Consider the following 26,537-nt stretch of genomic DNA (forward strand, 5'->3'; position numbering starts at 1 on the left):
CCCCCTCTCTGCCTGTGTGTGTGTGTCCCTCCCTCCCCCTCTCTGCCTGTGTATGTGTCCCTCACTCCCCCTCTCTGCCTGTATGTGTGTGTGTCCCTCCCTCCCCCTCTCTGCCTGTATGTGTGTCCATCTCTCCCCCTCTGTGCTTCTGTTTGTGTCCCTCCCTCCCCCCTCTTTTATTTTCTTTGTTTAACACACCAGCCATCTCTCATCTAAGTAGTAGTGGTGACTCACCACAACAAAAAGCAAGCACATTCACATCATTCATTCTGTCACATTGCCTGTAATCACAGTTCAGTCCAACAACATCCTCGCCAGAAGTGTGATGACACCACAGTTCAGATCAACCTTCCAACAACATCCTCGCCAGAAGTGTGATGACACCACAGTTCAGATCAACCTACCAACAACAACATCCTCACCAGAAGTGTGATGACACCACAGTTCAGATGAACCTACCAACAACAACATCCTCGCCAGAAGTGTGATGACACCACAGTTCAGATGAACCTACCAACAACAGCATCCTCGCCAGAAGTGTGATGACACCACAGTTCAAATCAACCTTCCAACAACAACATCCTCACCAGAAGTGTGATGACACCACAGTTCAGATCAACCTACCAACAACAACATCCTCGCCAGAAGTGTGATGACACCACAGTTCAGATCAACCTACCAACAACAACATCCTCGCCTCTTCTTCAGAGTGTAGTCACTCTAAACTTCATTGATTAATGTGCATGTTTATTACATTTGTATACTTGCACACCTGTACATTTGTGCATTTATACACCTGAACACTTGTATACAGTAGTCCCCATTTATACAGCAGGTTAGGTTCCAGGTCACTGCTGGAAAGCAGACAGCGCCGGATAACAGAACACCATTTTTTCCACTTATAAATGCATATAAATGTCAGATAAGAAGTTTACACTAACATCTATTAAGTTAGCAATGCAACTAGGCATTAAAAGCAATAAAAAGTAAAATACATACCCAGTACACCCATTACTTACCTTAAAATATTTATAGTCCTAATGTAGGGTGAGAGGTGAGTTTTATTTGTAGCAAGTCAGGTTTGGGAGGTATGATAGCCAGCCAGGCCAGGTCAGCCAACCCCACCCCACCCATACGTAATATGCTACGACATTTAATTAAACCTCCACAGAGCTATAAAATACATATACATTACATTCATTAATTACCTTAAAATATTTATAGTCTTAACCCTTTCAGGGTCAAGAGGCCCTCTCCTAAACTCATTCTAAGGGTCGAACATTTTTTGGAAAAAAACAATTATTTTTTCTTATGAAATGATAGAGAATCTTTACCCGATCATAATGACACCAAAAGTATGAAATTTGATGGAAAACTTAGGGAATTATGCTCTTGCGAAGTTAGCGGTCTCGACGATGTTGACGCGTCGGCGATTTCACCCACTTTGAGCCCTGTTTTCAGCCAATTTCAGTGTACTAGTTGACAACAATCATATCTATTTCACTAGAACTTCATTTTTTCTATCGAATGAGTACAAGAAACCACCCATTTACCGATTTCAAGTATCCAATAAAGTGGTCAGAAATTGGCAATTTTGCCAATTTCACACAATCTAATAATGTTGGTAGAATTACCGACAGTATATAAAGTAAAAGGATACAAGTGCAACTAATGTGACATTTTTATTGTGGCAACGTTTCGCTTTCCAAGAGCTTTGTCAAGCCGTGACAAACAGTACATGGACACAGAGGGTATATATAGGCTCAGAGTGAGGTGCAATACTAGTGGTAGTAGTAGTGATATAAGTTGTAGTAGTAGTAGTAGTTACAGTATGGTAGAACAATTAACTCGCACATGAGTAAAAGGATATAAAAGCTATTACTTGGCTAACATAAAAATAGGTTAGACAGATATTTCTGTTGGAGACTGGATAGAGAAGGCCTGTTTCACTGTTCATTCTCTGTAATATGCTTTGTGTAGTATTAACAGGAGAGACTATGTGATGGCAGGGTTTACTGTTTTCAGGAGGATTCTTGCTAAGACTTCAGAGATGGTGAAGCTGCCTTTGTTTTGTCTAATTGTATTCGAAACAGCGATTAGTAATGATTCAAGGCACTTGCGTCTGCAGAAATTAGTTTCTTTGATCACTAATTGGGCATCCCTGAATTTCATGAGATGATCGGTGGAACTTCAGTGTTGTACACAGGCGTTGTTCAAGTTATCGTTCCTACATGCATAAATGTGTTCATTGAGGCGGGTGTCGAGGTTTCTTGCTGTTTCACCTACATAAATCTTGTTGCAGCCTCCACAGGGTATAGTGTAAACCCCTGCATTGACTGGTTCATGGTGTTTTGATTTTGTCCTGGTTAGATCCTTTATTGAAGTGCTGGAAGCGATGGCGACTCTGGTGTTAGAAATACGTATTTGTCTAACCTATTTTTATGTTACCCAAGTAATAGCTTTTATATCCTTTTACTCATGTGCGAGTTAATTGTTCTACCATATTGTATTACTACTACTACTACTACAACTTATATCACTACTACTACTACTACAACTTACATCACTACTACTACCACAACTTATATCACTACTACTACTACTACCACTAGTATTGCACCTCACTCTGAGCCTATATATACCCTCTATGTCCATGTACTGTTTGTAACGGCTTGACAAAGCTCCTGGAGAGCGAAACATTGCCACAATAAAAATGTCACATTACTTGCACTTGTGTCCTTTTACAGTGGAACCTCAAATATCGAACTTTCTTCGTTCCAGACGGCTGTTCAAGTGCCGTTACCGAATGAATTTATTCCCATCAGGAATAATGTAAATTAGATTAGTTCATTTCAGGCCCTCAAAAATACACTTATAAAAGCACTTACAAAAATACACTTACATAAATGGTTGAGTTGGGAGCAGTTCGATATTTGAGGTTCCACTGTACTTTACAATTTCACACAAATTTCAGAAGATGCCATTTCCAAATAAGGTCCAGAATAAGCAAGACAGACATTCCTGGCACTAAAATAACACTTTCTCTGTTCATTAGCCATGTCCCCAGGCCCCTCTTACATCTCTTTTGCTTTCCACTTTGGATTTTTATTCTCACAAAAAATAGAAGATTTACTGTTATGCAGACTACTGCATTAGTGTAGAAGTGGTGTAGAAATAGTATAAATAATATCAGTGCACTTGTGAAAGAAAGAATATTAGACTCACCAGTTGACATGTATTGGATGCTTGGCATCATTTGTTTACTTTTAAAATTTGGTAAAAATTGAAAATTTGAGCTCAATTTCAAGGTACTTTTCATTATGAAACCAATCAAAATCATCTAACTTTCTGTAATATGTCTTCCATTCTATAAAATGAGACCAGGAAAACTAGAATATAACCATAAATACCATACAAAAATACACTGCAAAGTCGCTGTTTTAAACCAAAAACACGGTCGGAGTTTTTTTTTTCTCATGCACTATGTGCTGCAGGATTTTTTTTTATATTGTGCACACTGACCACATAGACCCATTCTTTCATATGTAGGCCTACCAGCTTTCTCTCACTAGATTTGAAGGCGCTAGCATTTAGACATTCTAGTACATCAATAACCCTGGTGCGTAAGCCGTACTAGTACGTCAGAAACCCTGAAAGGGTTAATGTAGGGCAAGAGGTGAGTTTTATTTGTAGGAAGTCAGGTTTGGGAAGTTTGGTAGCCAGCCAGGTCAGCCAACCCCACCCACACGTAATATACTACAACATTTAATTGAAGCACCCCAGAGCGATCAAATAGATGTATAGTACATTCATTAATTAACTTAAAATATTTGTAGTTTTAATGTAATGTAGGGTGAGAGGTGAGTTTTATTTGTAGGAAGTCAGGTGGTAGCCAGCCAAGGCAGAGCTCCCCACCCCACCCACACGTAATGTAAACAAACCAGGTGAACGTGTCTGGTTTTCGTCACTTTACATTGTGTACAAGTTGTCTCCACATTGATACAGTAGAATAAATAAAGAGAAACACTCCCATTCTCCTGTAACACCATTTTTAGAAGAAATGACGCTCTGAGTGAAGGCATATGAAAAGAATAATTTTCTAGTTACCCCCAGTAATATTATAGTGATACATTTTCTGTGATGTTGGACTACAAGTTGCCTGGCTACCACAAGTCCTACAAGTCGCCTGGCTACCACATCTCATATTTATGTTAATTTATTCTACTATGGGGTGTATTTATTATGTTTATATGTTACATAGCTTGTTTATTATATAAGTTTGAAAAGAATATCATAGATGGATTAATGGAAATGTCTATATTAACGTAATATAAGACATTTATTGCACCCAAGGCATTACATATTATGTTAAGAGTAGAGAGACTATCAGTGATTTTAATGTGTACCTGCATGCCAGCACAGTGCGTAAGTAGATTTAGGTACAGGTACACATAAGTATAATTATCAGAGTACATATAAAATATTCAATAATTTTAAAACACTTGAAAGTTTGGAAAGTTTCCAGACATAATAGAGAGATGAGCTCACAGAGAATGTAAAACTGGGTGGGGCGTGCCATATTTGAAAGACCACTCGCTGTATAGCAAGTTTTGGTCATAATTTGAAATTGCTGAATTAGCGGAACACCGTAAGGCAAGACCCTACTGCACTTGTACTCCTGTACACTAGTACACCTGTGCACTTGTACACCTGTACACTTGTACACCTGTACACTATTCAGATGTCAGCTTGTAAGTCCTCGTAATAATTTAATGATTTATTCTAGACTTTATTAATAATAATTATGCCTATTTTATTTCTATTGGTAAGAGACCCCTGGCTGCCTTGAAGAAGGCACTGGACCGGTACGTAAAGTCAGTACATGACCAGCCAGGCTGTGGTTCCTACATCAGTCTATGTGCTGCCAGCAATTACAGCCTGCTTGATCAGGCCCTGATCTACCACGAAGCCTGGTCATAGACCAGGCCATGAAGGCGCTGACCCCCAAAACCCTCTCTAGGTATACCCAGAACCTAAAAATGACGTAGTGTTTTGCACTGAATAACTTATTTTCTTATCTTGCAGAAATTATTGACTACAATGTTACCAACACCATAAGAGAAGCACAAGATTCAAGAAGCCACCATTTGCAACCCATACCTTCCTCTGGGGTCGGCAGAACAGTGTCTTATGATGCTGTCGTCCATATCAAAACTTCCCGCCAGATTAAAACTCTGGATCTTTAAGCTAGACTATGAGAACATGGAGAAGGTAATAACAAACAGGGTAATTTTTGTCCCTTTCACCAGAATTTGCTTTGACATGTAGCTGAACACTGACATGGTTGCTCTGCCTGTGTTGCTCTCTGAGACTTCCACCTTTATTGCAGAATTTTTTAACTGCATTTCCCCTTATTCCCCTTCCCATTCTGTTCATGTCCCTCCCCTTAACACCTCCACCTCTTCTGTTCTGAAATCTTGTTCACCTCTGCCATGTTCCATTGAATGAACCTTGTGGATTTAGCACTTCCCATGAATATAATAATAATTAATGGAAATGCTTCTTCACACCATAGAAATAAAATAAAATAAAATATTTATTTTTTTGTTAAGGTTACAATGTGTGTTTACATATACAGTGGACCCCCGGTTAACGAACTTTTTTCATTCCAGTAGTATGTTCAGGTGCCAGTACTGACCGAATTTTTTCCCATAAGGAATATTGTGAAGTAGATTAGTCCATTTCAGACCCCCAAACATACACGTACAAACGCACTTACATAAATACACTTACATAATTGGTCGCATTTGGAGGTGATCGTTAAGCGGGGGTCCACTGTAGTATGAATGGAGCGAAGAAAACCACTATCATGCCCAGGCATTTCAGGCAGACTTAACCTAATACTTATAGACTACTCAAGTCTAGACAGGCGAAGAGTGGTAGAATACAAACAGTCAATCTTCACTATTGTTAATATTTTTATTTTTTATTATCACACCGGCCGATTCCCACCAAGGCAGGGTGGCCCGAAAAAGAAAAACTTTCACCATCATTCACTCCATCACTGTCTTGCCAGAAGGGTGCTTTACACTACAGTTTTTAAACTGCAACATTAACACCCCTCCTTCAGAGTGCAGGCACTGTACTTCCCATCTCCAGGACTCAAGTCCGGCCTGCCGGTTTCCCTGAATCCCTTCATAAATGTTACTTTGCTCACACTCCAACAGCACGTCAAGTATTAAAAACCATTTGTCTCCATTCACTCCTATCAAACACGCTCACGCATGCCTGCTGGAAGTCCAAGCCCCTCGCACACAAAACCTCCTTTACCCCCTCCCTCCAACCCTTCCTAGGCCGACCCCTACCCCGCCTTCCTTCCACTACAGACTGATACACTCTTGAAGTCATTCTGTTTCGCTCCATTCTCTCTACATGTCCGAACCACCTCAACAACCCTTCCTCAGCCCTCTGGACAACAGTTTTGGTAATCCCGCACCTCCTCCTAACTTCCAAACTACGAATTCTCTGCATTATATTCACACCACACATTGCCCTCAGACATGACATCTCCACTGCCTCCAGCCTTCTCCTCGCTGCAACATTCATCACCCACGCTTCACACCCATATAAGAGCGTTGGTAAAACTATACTCTCATACATTCCCCTCTTTGCCTCCAAGGACAAAGTTCTTTGTCTCCACAGACTCCTAAGTGCACCACTCACTCTTTTTCCCTCATCAATTCTATGATTCACCTCATCTTTCATAGACCCATCTGCTGACCCGTCCACTCCCAAATATCTGAATACGTTCACCTCCTCCATACTCTCTCCCTCCAATCTGATATTCAATCTTTCATCACCTAATCTTTTTGTTATCCTCATAACCTTACTCTTTCCTGTATTCACCTTTAATTTTCTTCTTTTGCACACCCTACCAAATTCATCCACCAATCTCTGCAACTTCTCTTCAGAATCTCCCAAGAGCACAGTGTCATCAGCAAAGAGCAGCTGTGACAACTCCCACTTTGTGTGTGATTCTTTATCTTTTAACTCCACGCCTCTTGCCAAGACCCTCGCATTTACTTCTCTTACAACCCCATCTATAAATATATTAAACAACCACGGTGACATCACACATCCTTGTCTAAGGCCTACTTTTACTGGGAAAAAATTTCCCTCTTTCCTACATACTCTAACTTGAGCCTCACTATCCTCGTAAAAACTCTTCACTGCTTTCAGTAACCTACCTCCTACACCATACACTTGCAACATCTGCCACATTGCCCCCCTATCCACCCTGTCATACGCCTTTTCCAAATCCATAAATGCCACAAAGACCTCTTTAGCCTTATCTAAATACTGTTCACTTATATGTTTCACTGTAAACACCTGGTCCACACACCCCCTACCTTTCCTAAAGCCTCCTTGTTCATCTGCTATCCTATTCTCCGTCTTACTCTTAATTCTTTCAATTATAACTCTACCATACACTTTACCAGGTACACTCAACAGACTTATCCCCCTATAATTTTTGCACTCTCTTTTATCCCCTTTGCCTTTATACAAAGGAACTATGCATGTTAATATAAGAAATTATAAGAAATTCTACTTGCCTGAATTGCATTAGTGGCTTTCTTTTGTGCCTAACAATGTTTTACTGCATATAAATTACATTATTTTACGTAGTAGGTTTGTAGACAGCAGCCACCCAGGGAGGTACTACCATCCTGCCAAGTGAGTGTAAAACAGAAACCTGTACAGTAGGGCTCCACTTATACAGCAGGTTAGGTTTCAGGCTACTGTCAGAAAGTGGACATCGCAGGAAAGCAGAACGTCATTTGTTTCCAATTATGTCAGATAAGTTTACACTTCTCCATGGGGAAGTGGAACAAAATTCTTCCTCTGTAAGCCATGCATGTCACAAGAGGCCACTAAAATGCCTGGAGTATGGGGCTAGTAACCCCTTCTCCTGTATACATTACTAAAGTTGAAAAAGAGAAGCTTTCGTTTTTCTTTTTGGGCCACCCTGATTTGGTGGGATGCAGCCTGTTTGTTGAAAGAAGAAGTTTACACTAACATATATTAAGTTAGCAATAGAACAAGGCATTAAAAACAATAAAAGTAAAATACACACACAGTACACTCATTACTTACCTCAAAATGTTTGTAGTCTTAATGTAGGGTGAGAAGTGAGTATTGTTTATTGTAAGAAGTTAGGTATGGTAGCCAGCCAGGCCACCCCCACCGCACCCACACATAATATACTTCGACATTTAAAGAGCCCTAGAGTGATAAAATGCATATAGTGTACACTCATTACCTACCTTAAAATATTTGTAGTCTTAATATAAGGTGCAAGGTAAATACAGCCTCTCTTCACTTAACAACGGAGATAGGGGCCTAAGACCCTGTCGGTAAACAATTTCATCGCTAATCAAGGAATGACCTAAAATCTGGAATTCATTACCTGTGAATATAAAAGAAACACTGTCTGTTTATAAATTCAAGTCTCTTCTCAAAAATCACTTACCCACAACTAAATAAATGCTGAATAATTGTATCTCATAAATTGTATCTCGTAAATGTTTCTCATTATTGTATCTCATAAATGTCTAACCTGTGACCCAATCAAACTTTTTTAATTACAATACCTAACAGAATACAGTGGACCCCCGCTTAACGATCACCTTCCAATGCGACCAATTATGTAAGTGTATTTATGTAAGTGCGTTTGTACATGTATGTTTGGAGGTCTGAAATGGACTAATTTACTTCACAATATTTCTTATGGGAACAAATTCGGTCAGTACTGGCACCTGAACATACTTCTGGAATGAAAAAATATCGTTAACCAGGGGTCCACTGTACTCCAATCTACAGAATTCTCAGCAACACAGTAAATGACCATATGACCTGTCTTTGTAATATTCATTTGCGCTAAATTGTTATCTATTTACAATAATGTATTTACCACTGAATATATCATTGCTTAGTTAATCTTAAGTTAATTTTAAGCCTGCTCATAATGCTCTGCATACAAGGGGCTTTGGCATGTTGCACTGTAATAACTTTGTACTTCACTGTATCATGTTCAAATTAATAAATAAATAAATAAATAAATAAATGACCCGTACCGACACTTCAAAAGTGTCACCACCCAAAAATTAAAACATTCGGTTTTATGTTTGTTGGAAAATTCCTTTCAATCTGTTTATTATTATGGTCACGGTCACTTTTTTTTTTGTTTTTATCCCTCTCTGCCCTCCACTCTTCAATACCTCTCTATATAATATCAGTTTTTATTAATTTGGGCATCTTTATCCTGCTTCTACTTTATTTGTGTTATACCTAATATTAGTCTGGAATGGATGTGATAGGTAGATAACCTTTATTGATAGTAATAGTATAATTATACAATATTGTATAGTGCCTTGAGCTTACATGTCTGTACATCATGGTGAAGCATGAATTACTGAGACTGCTGGTGCCTTCTCCACTCTCTTGTATACCCCAGCCCTACACATCCTCCAGTGCCTCTCCATATATGTCAGTTTTTATTAATTTGGGTAGCTTTTTCATGCTTCTACATTATTTAATCAAACTTTTTATTCATCCATAACTTGCCGTAAATGTTTCTGTTGATTCCTCACCTTCACCTGCCTTCAAAGTCTCAAAGATACTGTGTGCCTTGGCTTGAATAATTGAAAGGCTCATCGGCATTCTTTTTTGTATCTGATAGTCAAACCACATCACCAGTAATTTCTCCAGTTCTTGAATGAGGCCTTTCTGCTGCCTAGTTATTATGGCTTGAAATCCTGTCGATGCTTTCACTGCCTCTTTCACTCTATCTTTATCCTTCAAGATAGTGGAAATGGTAGAATTCGCCACCTTTAAGTCATTGGCTATCACTTGTACTTTCTTACCAGCTTCATACTCATTTATAACCTTCATTTTCACTTCAAGATCAAGAGCCTCCCTTTGGTTCTTAGCACTTCCTTCAGGTGAAGTCAAGATCTTCCTTTTCACTGACATCTTGTACTATGGGATGCACAATAAAGTGCAAATTTGTACAAATACGTATTCTTGGAGACAGTGAAAGCTGAGTGTCTGTAGGACGAAGTCTGAGTTACTTGACGCTGAGACATCACTTTGCTGTATAAATGTCATACGTATTTTGTACAAGTTTAGTAGCTAACATTTAAACTACTCTAGAGCAATTGTTGTTGTTATTATTATTAGTAGTAGTAGTAGTTGTATTCTTCTTCTTTCAACAAACCAGCTGCATCCCATTGATGCAGGGTGACCCAAAGAAAAAAAAGTTTTTCTTCTTTTTACATTTAGTAATATATACAGGAGAAAGGATCACTAGCCTCTTGCTCCTGACATTTTAGTTGCCTTTTATTGGCATTTAAAACACTGTATATTTGCTTCAGTTCTCCTTGTTGACTGTTTGAGCACGAGATTACACGGTCTGACCACGAGTTTACATTTCAGTGCTGTGTGATAGTCAATAATGTTCCGTCACAGTTTATCCACTCACTCAGATTGATCTTGCAAGTCTTGGTGTTGTCCACACTTCCTTATATGGGCATAATAATGCATGGCTGCCAGCCATCACTACATGGTTCAGTCAAGGAACCAATTTTCCTGATTCTGAAGTGTTTAACATTAAATGAGTCTTACTAGCTATAGCTGAGGTACAAATAGAGTTTTAGATAAAGAAGTGTCGGATTCAACATTGAAATTTATTTTTATATCAGGGGGACATGAGATTTTTTGAAGTGTCAAGGTGGGTCATGATGCAGAGAAGGTTGGGAACCACTGAACCACTGTCTTATACATCAAGTGCAAATTAACCACTTGCATTTTTTCCTGTAGACTGACTCAATCACCCGTGTCTCGAAGGTGGACTTCGAGGAGCTGTCTAATAACATTGCCAAGATAGAGGTCGACTGTAAAGAATCATGGGATCATCTAAAAGCCATTGTAAAACATGATGGTCCTACACAGATTAAGCTCAAGTAAGATGGCTATTAATGCTAATTTACATTGTTCCACTGCACTGAGACCAGTTTGCCTAAGATGTGATTTTTATAATTACCAGAAGGTACTTGTGTGGTGTATATATTGTGTATTTACAGTAATTGTTATTATGAACCTGCTAGTGTAAATGAAAATTAATTCGCATTTTTTTTTTATTTTTAAAGGTTGGAAGTTTTATTGTGCATATACTTTATTATTGACAGGTATAAGTGTTAATATGAATGAGTGTATGTATGGTACCTTGTTTTGGAGAAGACTGCTGAATGATCTTGTAGGTAAAAGCATTCTGTAAATATTATGACTTCCTTCCACAACATTGAGAACGTAAGTTTATTTATGTACAGGTACACATAAGTACAATTATCATACCAAGTAATAGGTGTGTAAATCACCCAGGATAACCCAGAAAAGTCAAAATTACTTATTTCAATTAGGATCCTTGTAATATCTTGTTCATTGTCATAGTATTTGTGTTAGTGAAACACTGCATAAACTGAGGTTTTATTAAGCAGTTTGTGTTTCCTTGCAGTGTGTTCCAGTGAACCAGTGAGTGGGACAGTAGTGTGTTCCAGTGAACCAGTGAGTGGGACAGTAGTGTGCTCCAGTGAACCAGTGAGTGGGACAGTAGTGGATTAAGACCCAGGTTGGGATATTTACCAGGACAGTAAGTGGGGATGTTGCAGTTCAGGGGTTCATTTAAACTGTGGTGTCTGTACACTTGCAAGACAGCTGTTGAATGAATGATTACCAGTGTGTCTACAAGTGTTATGGACTATACATAGACACCTGTTGAATGAATAATAATAATAATAATCTTTATTTCTACAAATACATGTACAAGACATACAGACCATAGCTAACATCACTGACATACTACTATGTATATAGAAATCCCTTTGTTATGCAGAGCATTTTGGGCATATTAAGTCACTTTTGTCCCAGGATGTGACCCACACCAGTTGACTAATACCTAGGTGCCTATTTTGCTGCTAGGTGAACATGAACAACAGGTGTCTTAGGAAACATGTCCTGATGTTTCCACCTGTACCAGGGATCGACCCCCAGACCTCAGTGTGTGAGTTGAGTGCACTACGAATTGAGCTACGGGAAACTTAATGATTACCAGTGTGTTTCCAAGTGTCATGGACTGTACATAAATGTCTTTTTCCACATTGTAGGTAATGCCTACAAGTATGGCAGAAAGAGACCTGGTTCATAACAAACCTTGGTTGAATATAACTTGATAAAGATTAACTCCATAATAAGAACTCACTCTGCATCTGTACTGTCAGCCTAAACAGTGCTGGTAGACACTAAATATAAAGAGATTTAAAATAATAGACAAAATTCACTTGCTAAACTGTACTTCTGATTCCTTGATTTTTAATGTTTATTGTAACATAATTGTACATTGTGTGTACAGTGCTATATTAGGTGTACAGTAGAGTACTTTCATCAACATTCACTCCATCACTGTCTTGCCAGAGGCATGCTTACACTACAGTTATAAAACTGCAACATTAACACCCCTCCTTCAGAGTGCCGGCACTGTACTTCCCATCTCCAGGAATTAAGTCCGGCCTGCCGATTTCCCTGAATCCCTTCATAAATGTTACTTAAATGGTTATTTATGTGTTATTTTTTAACTGTATAGTTTTACCAACGCTCTTATATGGGTGTGAAGCATGGGTGATGAATGTTGCAGCGAGGAGAAGGCTGGAGGCAGTGGATATGTCATGTCTGAGGGCAATGTGTGGTGTGAATATAATGCAGAGAATTCGTAGTTTGGAAGTTAGGAGGAGGTGCGGGATTACCAAAACTGTTGTCCAGAAGGCTGAGGAAGGGTTGTTGAGGTGGTTTGGACATGTAGAGAGAATGGAACAAAACAGAATGACTTCAAGAGTGTATAAATCTGTTGTGGAGGGAAGGCGGGGTAGGGGTCGGCCTAGGAATGGTATGGTTGGAGAGAGGGGGTAAAGGAGGTTTTGTGTGCGAGGGGCTTAGACTTCCAGCAAGCATGCATGAGCATATTTGATAGGAGTGAATGGAGATAAATGATTTTTAATACTTGACGTGCTGTTGGAGTGTGAGCCTCTGCTGAGTGGGAGACAGATGAACACTAACTTTTTCATCCTTGTGTTTCAGAATGCCGGAGTTTGTAGCAGACTGTGCAGAGCGTACATTTGTTCTGGAAATTATTTATCAGCGAGTGATGACTGGGTAAGGGGCACAGAAGCAGTATTGAATGTCTAGCACCATTATAAGAAAATATCAAGATGGTCAGATTTTTAGATATCAATAAGGATTTTTAATAATACAAAATTTTATGAAATACATTGGCAAACAGGTGATGTTAACAGTGCAGAATAAATTACTGTGACATGACCTGGCACTTTACTTCTGCTTCACCTCAGAGAATTTTTCCCCTACTATCTGTTGCTAGTTTTGCAATATTGCATAGCAAGACTGAAAAATCTTGAGCTAAAGATTTCCATCCCCATGTGGCTTTTTCTGCATAAATTTTTATGAAGTTATTCAGGGAAACCAGTGAGCTGGACTTGAGTCCTGGAGGTGGAAAGGGCAGTGTCTGCACTCTGGAGGGGTGGAGATGTTGCAGTCAGAGGATACTCTGTATTGTCAACACTTCTGGAAAGATGACAATTGAGTGAATGTTGGTGAATGTGCTTTCTTTGAATCATTGATGACCCAGGAATAATAGAATGTTTCTATTTTACAATGTGAACAATATTACAACATGAACACCTTTATGTAAGTAAATTAACCGGTTTTAATAAAGAATTATTTACTCTTTCACAGTCTCACTCTGTCAGTCTTTCTTGATAGATTAATGAAGTATAACAAAGCTTTGGTTAATGTAATTTTTCTAACTTTGGTGCAGCAAAATGTTTGTAACTAGCAATGTTTGTTTACAGATTTCAGCGGTATCTAGTGTGGTTGGGTTCACCGCTACACTTAGCCCAGGACATTAAGGTTCAACAAGTGTGCTCAACAATAAGTGAGTTTTGCCCTGGAGTGCAGGACCTGCCAAGAGCATGTACTACAACAGATTCAGAAGAACGCAAACCACCGTGAGAGAAATAAGACTCACGGGAAGATGATCGTAGAGGTATGCATTGAGAAATGTTTGTTTAAATTTGAAAAAGTACACATTGTACTTTTTCATACACCAGAGAGAAATAAGATATGACTTCGGTACCAGCCTTGGTATGGGGGTGTTGTGATCTCACATCAATGACAAATTTCTCCCATTCTATATGGGACACTTTTCCTCACCTTATTCTGCCCAGTGGACACATTATTATAGGGGCTCACGAAATCGTAGTGACACAATTGCAAAGAAACCATACCACAGGTGGGGCTTGAACCCGCAGTCAGAGAATCATAAAACTCCAGACAGACGCGTTATCCACTGGGCCAGCTGGCACCATTCATCAACTTCATTTTTCCACTTTATGCATGTTTCACAAGTTTTGGCAAGAGGTAAGTTACTGAACTCAGGTGAGGGAGTAGGTCTCCCACTCTGCTGGGGCTTTGGTATGGGCTCCATCTGACCTGACTCAGAATATTTTGTTCCTGTTTCTATATGCAAAGGAAAGTCCTGTTTCCTTTCCTGTCATTGCCCAACTTTGGGTATTATTTCTTCTCTGTACATCAGGAAGCAAAGCTTGATAAGTGAAAGCTGTGAGTGGCCCTTGTAACCCTCAACAACAAGAAAAAAACATAAGACTCATGGAAAGACAATCACAGATTGATGCACATTTAAAGCTTAAGATTTAATACAGTCATCAGGAGGGTTGAAGGTGTTTTTGATTACTAGTTCTCAGATTAATTTCTCCACAATCCATTCACATTTTCTTTGCATTGTAAATGATGGAGGTAATTACCTAGCACCTCAGGAAATTGTGGTAGATATATAGAATATCAAACCAAACAATCACTGGATCTCCATCAATTTTACATTGGGTCACAACCCTGGGTTTGGTAGCCCCTGATATAGACACATTGTAGTGAAATATAGTCGACCTTAATTAACCCTTAAACGGTCCAAACATATATATACGTTCTTACGCGTAGCGCCCCAAACGTATATATACGTTTTATTTTTCCTGCCTTCAAATTTATCACGATTGGCCTGAGATGCCTTGTCAGCATAGAATGGGTCCTAACACTCAGTGTGCGTGGTATTAAAAAAATCTGGGATCACTTAGTACCTTGTTGGAGCGCCAGTTAAATTGAGCGCCAGCTAGAGCAAACAGTGCAGTAAACACCAAGGATTCACTGATGTAATGTCATATTAACACTCCTCTTTTAAGAGGAAAGTGATGTTAACCCCAAGTTTAGGGTCTGTCTATCTCTGTATCTCTATCTCTATCTTCCTCTATCTATCTGTCTGTCTATCTCTGTCTCTGTCTACCTCTGTGTCTATCTGTGTCTGTCTCTGTCTGTCTCTATCTGTCTTTGTCTGTCTCTGTATCTCTTTCAATCTGTCTCTCTATCTCTGTCTCACAGGTACACATAAATACAAGTAGACATAGTGTAAATTACCTAGGATAACCCAAAAAATCCAGACAAAGTGCTATACTCTGCTTGAAGATGTGAGTAAACATGATGACGACACAGTTTTGTGGCTCTCTCTGAGACAGAGAGCTAGACAGATAGACAGGGAGCTTGACAGACAGACAAATAGACAGACAGACATGTTTGTGTACCAGCCAAAACAAAGTGAGGGCAGTGCTCATCAAATATCACCTCTAATCTTTTCTTATCAGCTGCACCCTCCCCACCTCTTATCAGTTGTTATCTCATCATGTCACTGTCAGGGGTGGACTTCGTTTTTCATGCTTCAAGGCAACTTATTATTACTTATCATTATTATTATGTATCATCATCATCATCATCATCATCATCATCATCATCATCATCATCATCATCATCATCATCATCATCATCATCATCCTCATCCTCCTCATCCTCCTCCTCCTCCTCCTCCTCCTCCATCTCCTCCTCCTCCATCTCCTCCTCCTCCTCATCATCATCCTCCTCCTCATCATCATCATCATCATCCTCCTCATCATCCTCATCATCATCCATCATCATCCTCCTGCTCCTCCTCCTCCTCTTCATCCTCCTCCTCTCCTCCTCCATCTCCTCCTCCTCCTCCTCCTCCTCCTCCTCCTCCTCCTCCTCCTCCACCTCCTCCTCCTCCTCCTCCTCCTCCTCCTCCATCTCCTCCTCCTCCTCCATCTCCTCCTCCTCCTCCATCTCCTCCTCCTCCTCCATCTCCTCCTCCTCCTCCTCCTCCTCCTCCTCCTCCTCCTCCTCATCCTCTTCCTCTTCATCTTCCTCCACCTCCTCCTCCTCCTCCTCCTCCTCCTCCTCCTCCTCTCCTCCTCCTCCTCCTCCTCCTCCTCCTCCTCCTCCTCCTCCTCCTCCTCCTCCTCCTCCTCCTCCTCCTCCTCCTCCTCCTCCTCCTCCTCCTCCTCCTCCTCCTCCTCCTCCTCCTCCTCCTCCTCCTCCTCCTCCTCCTCCTCCTCCTCCTCCTCCTCCTCCTCCTCCTCCTCCTCCTCCTCCTCCTCCTCCTCCTCCTCCTCCTCCTACTCCTCCTCCTCCTCCTCCTCCTCCTCCTCCTCCTCCTCCTCCTCCTCCTCCTCCTCCTCCTCATTGTTATTATATACTTCCACATATACAAAACATTGCTGGGACATATAAATACTTTGTATATATTCCAAGACAATATTAAATGACCAAGGCAGGTGTAAATGTCCACCTGTCAGTGTGTTTGTGACAATTTGAGTACAATTTCAGTACCTAATACTAGTGTCAGAACAAAGATTGGTTATAAAAGACAAGAACTACTACAAATTGTAATTATCAGAACATAAAAATTACATAAAATAATATGAAAAATAGAAAAAAAGGTATATCAGCAACACTTCTGCAAGCGGCAGGACTCGATGTTGCTGTCACCTGAGCATCCAGTGCCAACTTCTCAGCCTCATATCTCGGTAAATACTGACCCTAAATTATTTTTTTTATTCTAAAATACTTAAAAAAATGTGCTCTTTTTTCTATAAAAAAGCTTTTTTTTTTTTTTTAAATATTCGGGGCGCTGTGCGAGTGAACATATATATACACGTTTGGACCGTTTAAGGGTTAATAGCCTTAGAGAGGGACAAGACTAAAGGTTCATGAATCATGAAGCTGCAAATCATAGGAATTTTACATGTTTTTCTTTATCAACATACTGGTCATATTGGCATGCCATTGGTAAGACAGTGTAGTCAGTGATGACGAAATTGTTTCTTATTTTTCGGGTTACCCGAACTTGGTGGAAAACAGCTGATGTGTTAAAAAAAATTACTGGTCATCTCCCACTGAGGCAGGGTGACTCGAAAAAAAAAATTCTAAGTTTTTCTTCTTTTTACATTTAGTAATTTATAGAAGAGAAAGAGTTACTAGCCCCTTGCTTCCTTTTTGGCCATATCTAAGTAAATATTTATCCAGTCAACTTAAAGGAGGGGTTTGGGATATTGGCTGTTTGGAGTGACATCTAAACTGTCATATGTGGGCACCTCAGCAAAGACAGTGATATGTGTGAATGATGGTGAAAGTGTTTTCTTCTTTGGGTCACCTTGCCTCGGTGGAAGACGACCGACGTGTTAAAACAAAATTTGTAAAAATTGGGGTGTCATCGCATCTCTTGCTAATATGCTTTCTTATTGATAATTGCACTTAGAGTAATTATTAGATATGTAGTTTTTAACTGTAGCCAGAGTCCCTATTTTCTTTTTTACCAGTACAGTTTGCACAAAAATTCAAATTGTTGCATAGAGAAATATCATAGACAGTGATTATTAGAATTTGGTTAATAAATGTATGTATATTTATTTATGTAATTTACCCAGATGAGGTCAAAATGAAAATCTCAGTGGTAATGAATGCTCAGTTGCACCAAATTTATTTAATAAGCAAGGCATATTATGAAAGTTATATTTTTTCAAACAAATAATTTTTAGTTTCTGTAATAAAATTTTAATTTGTAGGCACCATTTCTTAAGTTGGTAATAATGTAAAACAGGTAAGGATTCCAGTGGGTGGCAACACTATATCAACAACGACTGAAGTCAACACGACAATGGCACGTCCCAATGTCAACACCATTATCACGTAACTTTTGGCCTAGTGTTCTATCTCACTATCAATAATCGTCTCTGCTCGCAGTCAGTAGACATGTATTGTTTATGTTAGCAGGTTTATGAGTTTTGATGACCAAGGTAGTGTTTTGTGATTTGTCATAACAATTACGTAGTAGTGTACAATGTAATATTTATTAATATTTTTTTTATTAGAACTTATGATACCATTAACAGATACACTGGTACCTCAGTATACATCTGCTTTGGAATATGTCCAACTTGGTATACATCCTGTTTGGACATGAAAATTTTTGCTTGGTATGTGACCTTTCTATGGAATACGACTCACGTGCTAGAACTTATATGGGTCAAAATGAGTCATGACATCGTGTGCTACCCTTGTTTACAAAGCCAGGACTGCCCACATTTAATTCATCTAATGCATACACAGCTCTAATATACATTACTTAGGTTTGCATACTGTAACAACCCGCACTGTAACTGCGAATTTTTACGTGATTTTGTGTTTTGTCGTATAAATTTTTAGTAAATTCATTAACCATGAGTTCTAAGAAAGTTAATGAGAAGAACCAAGCAATGAAGGAAATGGTACAGCGGAGGACATTGTCTCTCTGGGCAGGTCCATGAGTCTGGATGTGTGATGGTGATGTGGAGGAGTTAGTGGAGGAGCACAGGGAAGAGCTGACCACTGAGGAGTTACAGGAACTTGAGAAGGAGGAGCACAAGTCTAAGATGGATGCACTCTCTTCAGGCTCAGAAGAGGAGATAGAGGAAGTACCTACTTCATTAATCAAGGAAATCTTTGCCAAATAGATGGACGTCAAAAACTTTGCAGAGCAGTACCACCCCAACAAATCCCAAACAAGCCATAATAGCAGTGTCTGGAAATATCACACCCCTCAAGGGAGGTTCCTTGATGCTGGTGAGGGGCTCTTGATCTAGGGAATTGGATCTGTGCTCCAGTTCCCTGAATTGAGCCTGAATACCTTCCATCCCCCCACATGCGCTGTATAATCCTATGGGTTTAGCGCTCCTGTCATTATAATAATAATAATAATGGAATGACCAGACTATGTCACATTTCCAAAACATCCTGAGGAGAAGGCAGAAGCAAAGTTCTTTGGTGAGCTTCAACCAGGTCGAAATAGGGAAAAGAGAAGGGGACTCTCCTTCCAAACAATAACATTTCCTCCTCCCTTCTCAGCACTATCCTGGTAGGCACTCGACTCTTTTCAGCAAAATAAAGTGAGGTTAAATTTGCATTTATTTCATCTAATTCTTTTGTATTTACATATTTTAGTATTAAGCAGTGTTTAAATTATTTTTACAACCCCATCATTGTATAATATGCCAATAACAATAGGATTTTTTTCATGGGAAATGATTAATCATTTTCCCTATACAATGGAACCTCGGCTTATGAATGCCCCACCATGCGAACTTTTCAGGATACGAACCGTCATTCAGTCAATTTTTTGCTTCTGGATATGAACAAAATTTGAAGGTGTGTACTTCCTCCTCAAGGGAGGTTCCTTAAATAAATAAATAAAATATTTATTTCTCTGCAAAGGTTACAGTGTGTGTTTACATATAACATGATTGGAGCAAAGAAAGCCACTATCATGCCGAGGCATTTCAGGCAGACTTAACCTAACACTTATAGACTACTTAAGTCTAGACAGGTGAAAGGTAGTGGTTACCAATGTTTTGCTGATGGTGGTGCCAACTACTGGCAGCCTTTTATTATTATTATTATTATTATTATTATTAGTAGTAGTAGTAGTAGTAGTACGTACATGGTGAGGGGCTCTTGATCTATGGAATTGGATCTGTGTTCCAGTTCCCTAAATTAAGCCTGAATCAATATAATAATAATACGTATATAATAATAATGTACTATAATGATAATTATAATAATAGACGGCTTCAAAAGGCTGTCACTAGATGGCAGTGAATACCACAACAATGCGGGAGCAGTTATAGCCGCCTCCACTTGTCACATAATGACATATTTTATTCTAGAGTATATATCAGGTTTCTATGTTATTTATATTGTTTATTATGTCATATTAGAGCAATTGTGATAGATAAATAAGCTGTAGAGTTGATATTAGCTCTATATTTAAGTGTATTTTTCCTCCCTCTGAGAGCAGGAATTCCACTGGAAAGGATTAATGGCTTTTCAGTTAATTTAAATGAAGAAAACTGACTCAGCATACGAACAAATCAGGATACAAACAAGGTCACGGAATGGATTAAGTTCATAAGCTGAGGTTCCACTGCATTTGAAAGTGCTCATATAATGATATAAATCTTTGGCAGTTTTCTATTAGTTTTATATTCCATTTTTTGTGACGTTTTTTTTTGTATTGTGGTCTTTATGAGTAACAATGCGGTATCCCGGAGTAGCTTTGGGTGTCTTTTGGGCGACGGGTGTATCTCTGGAAGCCACCTTTCGGATTCCGGGGGTGGTGGCTGAAGGAGGTATGCTTTGTGGCGGATATCCGGCCGCCCTCTCTTTTGTCCACCGAGGTAGCTCGGCAGATGTGAGGTTGCTATCCCAGATTGCTGGTTTACTGGCATGAAGGGTAGGGTATGGCACGGGTTCCATGCTGCATCTGCGCTACTAGCGGTGTCGAGTCCTCTTGGGCGCGGAGGGAGATTTCTGGCCCTTTCATTCCTCCTAGGAACTATCCCTCCCCGGTCCCCCCTTTTTTTTTCTTTTTTTTATTTTTATTTTCTTTTCTTCTTTCTTTTTTTTTCTTAAAAACAAAAAGAAAGAAGTAACCTAACCATGGCAGCCCTAGTCCATGAACCTGGTACCCCCGGGCCCCTTCTTGATACCGCACCCCGTTCTGACCCCGCCTCGTCTTTGGACCACTCTTCAGACATTCCTCATGCCTCTGTACCTATTGCCGGTGCTGTTTCCTCACCCGCTTCAGGTACTGAGGCCTCGACTGACTCCTTCGATTTATCAGACCTTCGCTCTCCTCTGACTATGCTTCCGGCCTCTCCCTCTACGGTGCGGCAATTTTCAAATCGCCGACCCGTTCCACGTCGGACCAACTCTGGTCCCACGCCTAAACGTCAACGACAATTACCTGCTGATGATACTTCTCCACCTTCACCTTCTCGTTCTTCTCGGAAACGATCGACACGTCCTTCACTACCTTTCCACGCTCAGTTTCAGACTGAACAGTGGACTAAATTCTTCACTTTACGACCAACTTCCTCTACTGCCTATCTTTCTGACCATAGTATTGGCAAGGCACTCCTACGCCATGTTGGTAAAGATATTTCTTTTCATGCTCTTAAGAGCGGTACGCGCATCATTACCGTACAGAATGCTACCCAGGCTCGTGAGCTCTCTCGTCTTTCCCATATAGATACTGTTCCTGTCACCCTTGAAAAACATCATTCCCTCAATTCTTGTAGTGGTACCGTTATTCTGCCCCATACCATAGTTCAACAAAATTTCCAGACATGTGGCACCGATATTCTAGAACAGCTGGAACTCCAAGATCTCCCAATCCTCAAGGTAGACACTTACGTTCTTCCTGCCCGTGGGCGGAGACGATACCCTAGCAATGTGGCTCGTTTAACTTTTGACAGCCGAGAACTCCCATCCTCCGTTTATATAGCGGGACATCGGTTACAAGTTCGAAAGGTGATCCCTACACCACAACAGTGTAGAAATTGCTGGCGATTTGGCCATCCAGCGAAATATTGCAGATCTATTGCCGAATGCCCAGTCTGTGGTGCCGATGACCATTCTAATACGTCTTGCAATCGATCTCCCTCTTGCCTTAACTGTCATGAGGCTCACCCTTCGTACTCTCGCCGTTGTCAGGTCTATTTAAACGAGCGGGAAATCCGTTACCTCAAAGAGACAGAAGGTCTCCCTTATGCCATGGCAGTTTCTCATCTCCGCCTCCAAGGGAGACTCCCACGTGTTTCTTATTCCCGTGTTTCAAAACGTCCCCCCACTTCTGGTATCCCATCTTCTACACCCACCTCTGTGGTTCCCTCTCCCATAATCACTCCTGTATCTAATCCTTTTGCTGTCCTCGGCTCAGACGTCCCTACTTCAACGCCTCAGTCTAATCTCGCTTCTTCGAGTTCTCTCTTACAAGCCTCAGTATCGACGAGACCTCGTACGACACCTCTTCCCAATCGTCCCTCTACTTCTCAAAAGTCAAAAAAAGGTCCGGTAACACCTCCTACCCATCTTCCACCTCCTCATTTTACCCTCCCTGTCTCTGTCCCTAGTTCTTCCCCTCTCACTGGCTCAGTTACAAGTGCAGAGGTTCACCCTCCTCCTCGTAATGTACCTTCCTCCCCTGTTCCCTCCCAAGTTTCTCCCTCTTCTGCCACCTCCCAGGTTCCTGTCTCTTCTGTCCCCTGCCACGCTTCTCCAGTTCCCTCCACCCTTTCGCCCCCCCCTACCTTGGTACAGTCCAATACAGTTCCAATCTTTACTCATCCTCCCCCTACCATTCCCAATATTGTCTCCCATACGACATCTCTGAATTCCAAAACACTTGAAGCAATCTCTGAATATATTGCAGAGACCAAACCATCAATGGACACTGATCCACCTTCCGCTCTTTCTCTCTCCTCTGCTCCATCTGCGCAACTCCTTTCTTCACAGCGCACCGTTCCTTCGCTGCTTGAACATTTTCCACTGCCTCCGCATGTGGACTTTTCTAACCCTTCTAGTCCGTAGGAACCCTTACCTGCGGATTTCAAGTATCTTTATCATTGCCAATCATGGCCTTTTTACAGTGGAATATACGCGGCCTCAGGGGTAATCGGGGTGAGCTTCAGATGTTACTCTCCCAGTTTGCCCCTGTTGGTGTTTGCTTACAGGAACCAAAATTACACTCTGCTGTTATTTCTCACATCTCAGGCTATAATTTATTGTATTCTTCAGATCCTTTTCCTGATGGGACCTTTAATGAAAGTGCCCTTCTTCTCCGCACTGATATTCCGTACCATCAGCTATTTATTCATACTTAGCTGCATTACACAGCAGCCCGTATCCACTTACATAGGTGGTATACGCTCTGTTCTTTATATCTCTCTCCTTCTCGGGCATTATCTATTCCGGATTTTGCCTTCCTTGTTTCGTCATTACCGCCACCGATTCTGTTACTTGGTGATTTTAATGCCCACCATTTCCTCTGGGGAGGGTCTCACTGTGATTCCCGTGGAATTCAGTTAGAGGCTTTTCTTGCCACCCACCCCCTCCATGTTTTAAATACAGGTACTCACACCCATTTTGATCCTCGGACTCATACTCTCTCTTGCATCGATCTCTCAGTTTGCTCTTCCTCCGCCGCATTAGACTTTACTTGGTCTGTTCTCCCGGACTTACATGACAGTGATCATTTCCCAATCATTCTTACTTCCCCTTCATATTCGCCACCTCTTCGCACCCCACGCTGGCAATTTAATCGGGCAAATTGGAACCTTTACTCACACCTGACTGTTTTTAAAGAGGTTCCTTCTTCGTCCTCCATCGATGAGCTTTTACACCTCTTCTCGTCCTCCGTTTTCACCGCAGCTTCTCATTCTGTACCCCAAACTTCGGGCAGGCATTCTCAGAAATGCGTGCCTTGGTGGTCTCCTGCTTGTGCTCGTGCAGTACGTTTGAAACGCGCTGCATGGGGCAGGTACCGGTACAATAGAACCACAGAGCGACTCCTTGATTTTAAACAGAAGCGTGCGATCGCTCGCCGTGTCATCCGTGACGCTAAACGCACTTGCTGGCGAGATTATGTCTCCACCATCACCTCTGCTTCCTCTATGAGTGCAGTCTGGAAAAAAGTACGAAAACTGAGTGGTAAATATTCTCCTGACCCGGCTCCTGTTCTGCGGGTTGCCGGTGTTGATATAGCAAACCCACTAGATGTTGCCAATGAAATTGGCAATCATCTGGTCCGTATTTCTCAGGGACTCCATCTATGCCCCTCATTTCTTTCCTCAAAGTCTGCCAGAGAGTTAGCACCCTTGGACTTTTCTTCTCTCAGAGAAGAACAGTATAATGTGCCTTTTACACTTCAAGAACTGGAGGCAACACTCTCAGCTTGTCGATCATCGGCAGCTGGGCCCGACGACATTCATATTCGTATGCTACAACATTTACATCAGTCAGCCCTTGCAGTCCTATTACGCCTTTACAATCTTATTTGGTCACAAGGAGTTCTTCCACAGCTGTGGAAATCCGCCATTGTTCTCCCTTTCCGCAAACCAGGCACTACGGGACATGAAACCTCCCACTATCGTCCCATTGCTCTTACCAGTGCAGTTTGCAAAGTAATGGAACGTCTAGTAAATAGACGTTTAGTGTGGTATTTAGAGACACACAACAGTCTCTCCACTCGTCAATATGGCTTTCGTAAGGGACGTTCTACCATAGACCCCTTACTGCGCTTGGATACGTATGTTCGTAATGCCTTTGCGAATAACCACTCAGTTATTGCCATATTTTTTGACCTTGAGAAGGCATATGACACAACTTGGAGGTATAATATTTTAGCCCAAGCCCACTCCTTAGGCCTTCGAGGCAATCTACCATCCTTCCTTAAGAACTTTTTAACTGACAGGCATTTCCGTGTTCGGGTTAATAATGTGCTCTCCCCGGACTTTGTCCAAGCTGAAGGTGTCCCCCAGGGATGTGTTCTGAGCACAACACTTTTTCTCCTTGCTATTAATGATTTGGCCTCTAGTCTTCCATCAAATATTTGGTCATCACTCTATGTTGATGACTTCGCTATTGCCTGTGCAGGCGCTGACTGTCACCTCCTTACAGTTTCTCTCCAGCATGCAGTCGACCGTGTTTCCAATTGGGCCACCACACATGGGTTTAAATTTTCCAGCACTAAAACCCACCAAATCACTTTCACTAGACGCTCTGTCATCTCTGATCATCCTTTGTACCTCTATGGCTCACGTATCCCTGAACGTGATACAGTCAAGTTTCTGGGCCTCCTCTTTGATCGTAGGTTATCCTGGAAACCTCACATTACCTCTCTGAAGGCAACTTGTCACAGCCGGCTGAACCTTCTTAAAACCCTTGCTCATCTTTCGTGGGGAGCTGATCGTCGAACCCTCCTTCACCTACATTCCACCCTTATTTTATCGAAACTTGATTATGGTGACCAGATCTATTCAGCGGCATCTCCTGCTACTCTCTCTAGCCTTAACCCCATTCATCACCAAGGATTACGTTTATGCCTTGGTGCTTTTCGCTCTTCCCCTGTCGAAAGCCTCTATGCAGAAGCGAACGTTCCATCCTTATCCGATCGCCGTGATGCCCATTGCCTGCGCTACTATGTACGCTCTCATGATCTCCGCAATCCTTCCATTTATAGAATGGTCACTGATATTAGTAGACATTCTTTATTTGTTCGCCGCCCCTGCTTACTCCGTCCCTTCTCTCTTCGCCTCCATTCGCTCTTGTCTTCTCTTCAACTACCACCTTTCTATGTACATGTAGCATCTCACTTTTCCCTACCCCCCTGGGAAGTTCCAGCTGTTCGAGTCTGTTCTTTCTCCCTCCCTTGCTCGAAAGCCCAACTGTCTACGGTCGCTTCCCGCTCTCTTTTTCTTGACCACTTTCACTCTCATTCTCATGCCATTGCTGTGTACACAGATGGCTCTAAGTCTTCTGACGGCGTAGGATTCGCAGCAGTGTTTCCGGACAGCGTCGTACAAGGGCATTTACTATCTTCAGCTAGTATTTTTACTGCTGAATTATATGCCATCCTTACAGCACTTATCCGTATTGCATCTATGCCTGTGTCATCATTTGTGGTTGTCTCAGACTCCCTTAGTGCTTTACAGGCTATACAAAAATTTGATACACCTCACCCCTTAGTCCTCCGTATCCAACTTTGGCTACGCCGCATCTTTACTAAGCATAAAGATATTGTTTTTTGTTGGGTCCCTGGTCATGTTGACGTACAGGGCAATGAACAGGCAGACACTGCTGCGCGGTCAGCAGTACATGACCTACCAGTTTCTTATAGAGGTATTCCATGTACGGACTATTTTGCTGTAATATCTTCCCACCTTCACACCCGTTGGCAACAACGTTGGTCTACTATGCTCGGCAACAAACTTCAGTCTATTAAACCGAGTATAGGTTACTGGCCGTCTTCTTATCACCAGTGTCGAGGTTGGGAGACTACTCTCTCCCGTCTTCGCATTGGCCATACTCGTCTTACTCATGGATATCTCATGGAGAGGCGTCTTGCTCCTCTCTGTGAGAATTGCCAAGCTCCATTATCAGTCAGCCACATTCTGTTGGAC

General features: G+C 41.2%; 1 protein-coding gene across 7 annotated transcripts in view; it reads left to right on the forward strand.

Moving 5' to 3' along the window:
- Window positions 1-308: 308 nt before the first annotated feature.
- Window positions 309-26,537, forward strand: part of LOC138853411 (FH1/FH2 domain-containing protein 3-like) — a 35,455-nt gene continuing 9,226 nt past the window's right edge. Inside the window, exons 1-5 of one of the 7 annotated variants that reach the window (XM_070089812.1) lie at window positions 309-711; window positions 5,086-5,271; window positions 10,879-11,021; window positions 11,573-11,707; window positions 13,977-14,170. In XM_070089812.1, the coding sequence (XP_069945913.1) occupies window positions 5,191-5,271; window positions 10,879-11,021; window positions 11,573-11,585 (237 nt within the window). In that variant the 5' untranslated portion in view covers window positions 309-711; window positions 5,086-5,190 and the 3' untranslated portion in view covers window positions 11,586-11,707; window positions 13,977-14,170. Of the gene's footprint in view, window positions 712-2,668; window positions 5,287-10,878; window positions 11,022-11,572; window positions 11,708-13,188; window positions 13,264-13,976; window positions 14,171-18,142; window positions 18,456-18,840; window positions 20,276-26,537 lie in introns of those variants that run through there. The other 6 variants (XR_011392590.1, XR_011392589.1, XM_070089811.1 and 3 more) reach the window with 6 other exon arrangements.

Source organism: Cherax quadricarinatus, chromosome 30 (assembly GCF_038502225.1).
Source record: "Cherax quadricarinatus isolate ZL_2023a chromosome 30, ASM3850222v1, whole genome shotgun sequence".
Classification (NCBI taxonomy): Eukaryota; Metazoa; Arthropoda; class Malacostraca; order Decapoda; family Parastacidae; genus Cherax; species Cherax quadricarinatus.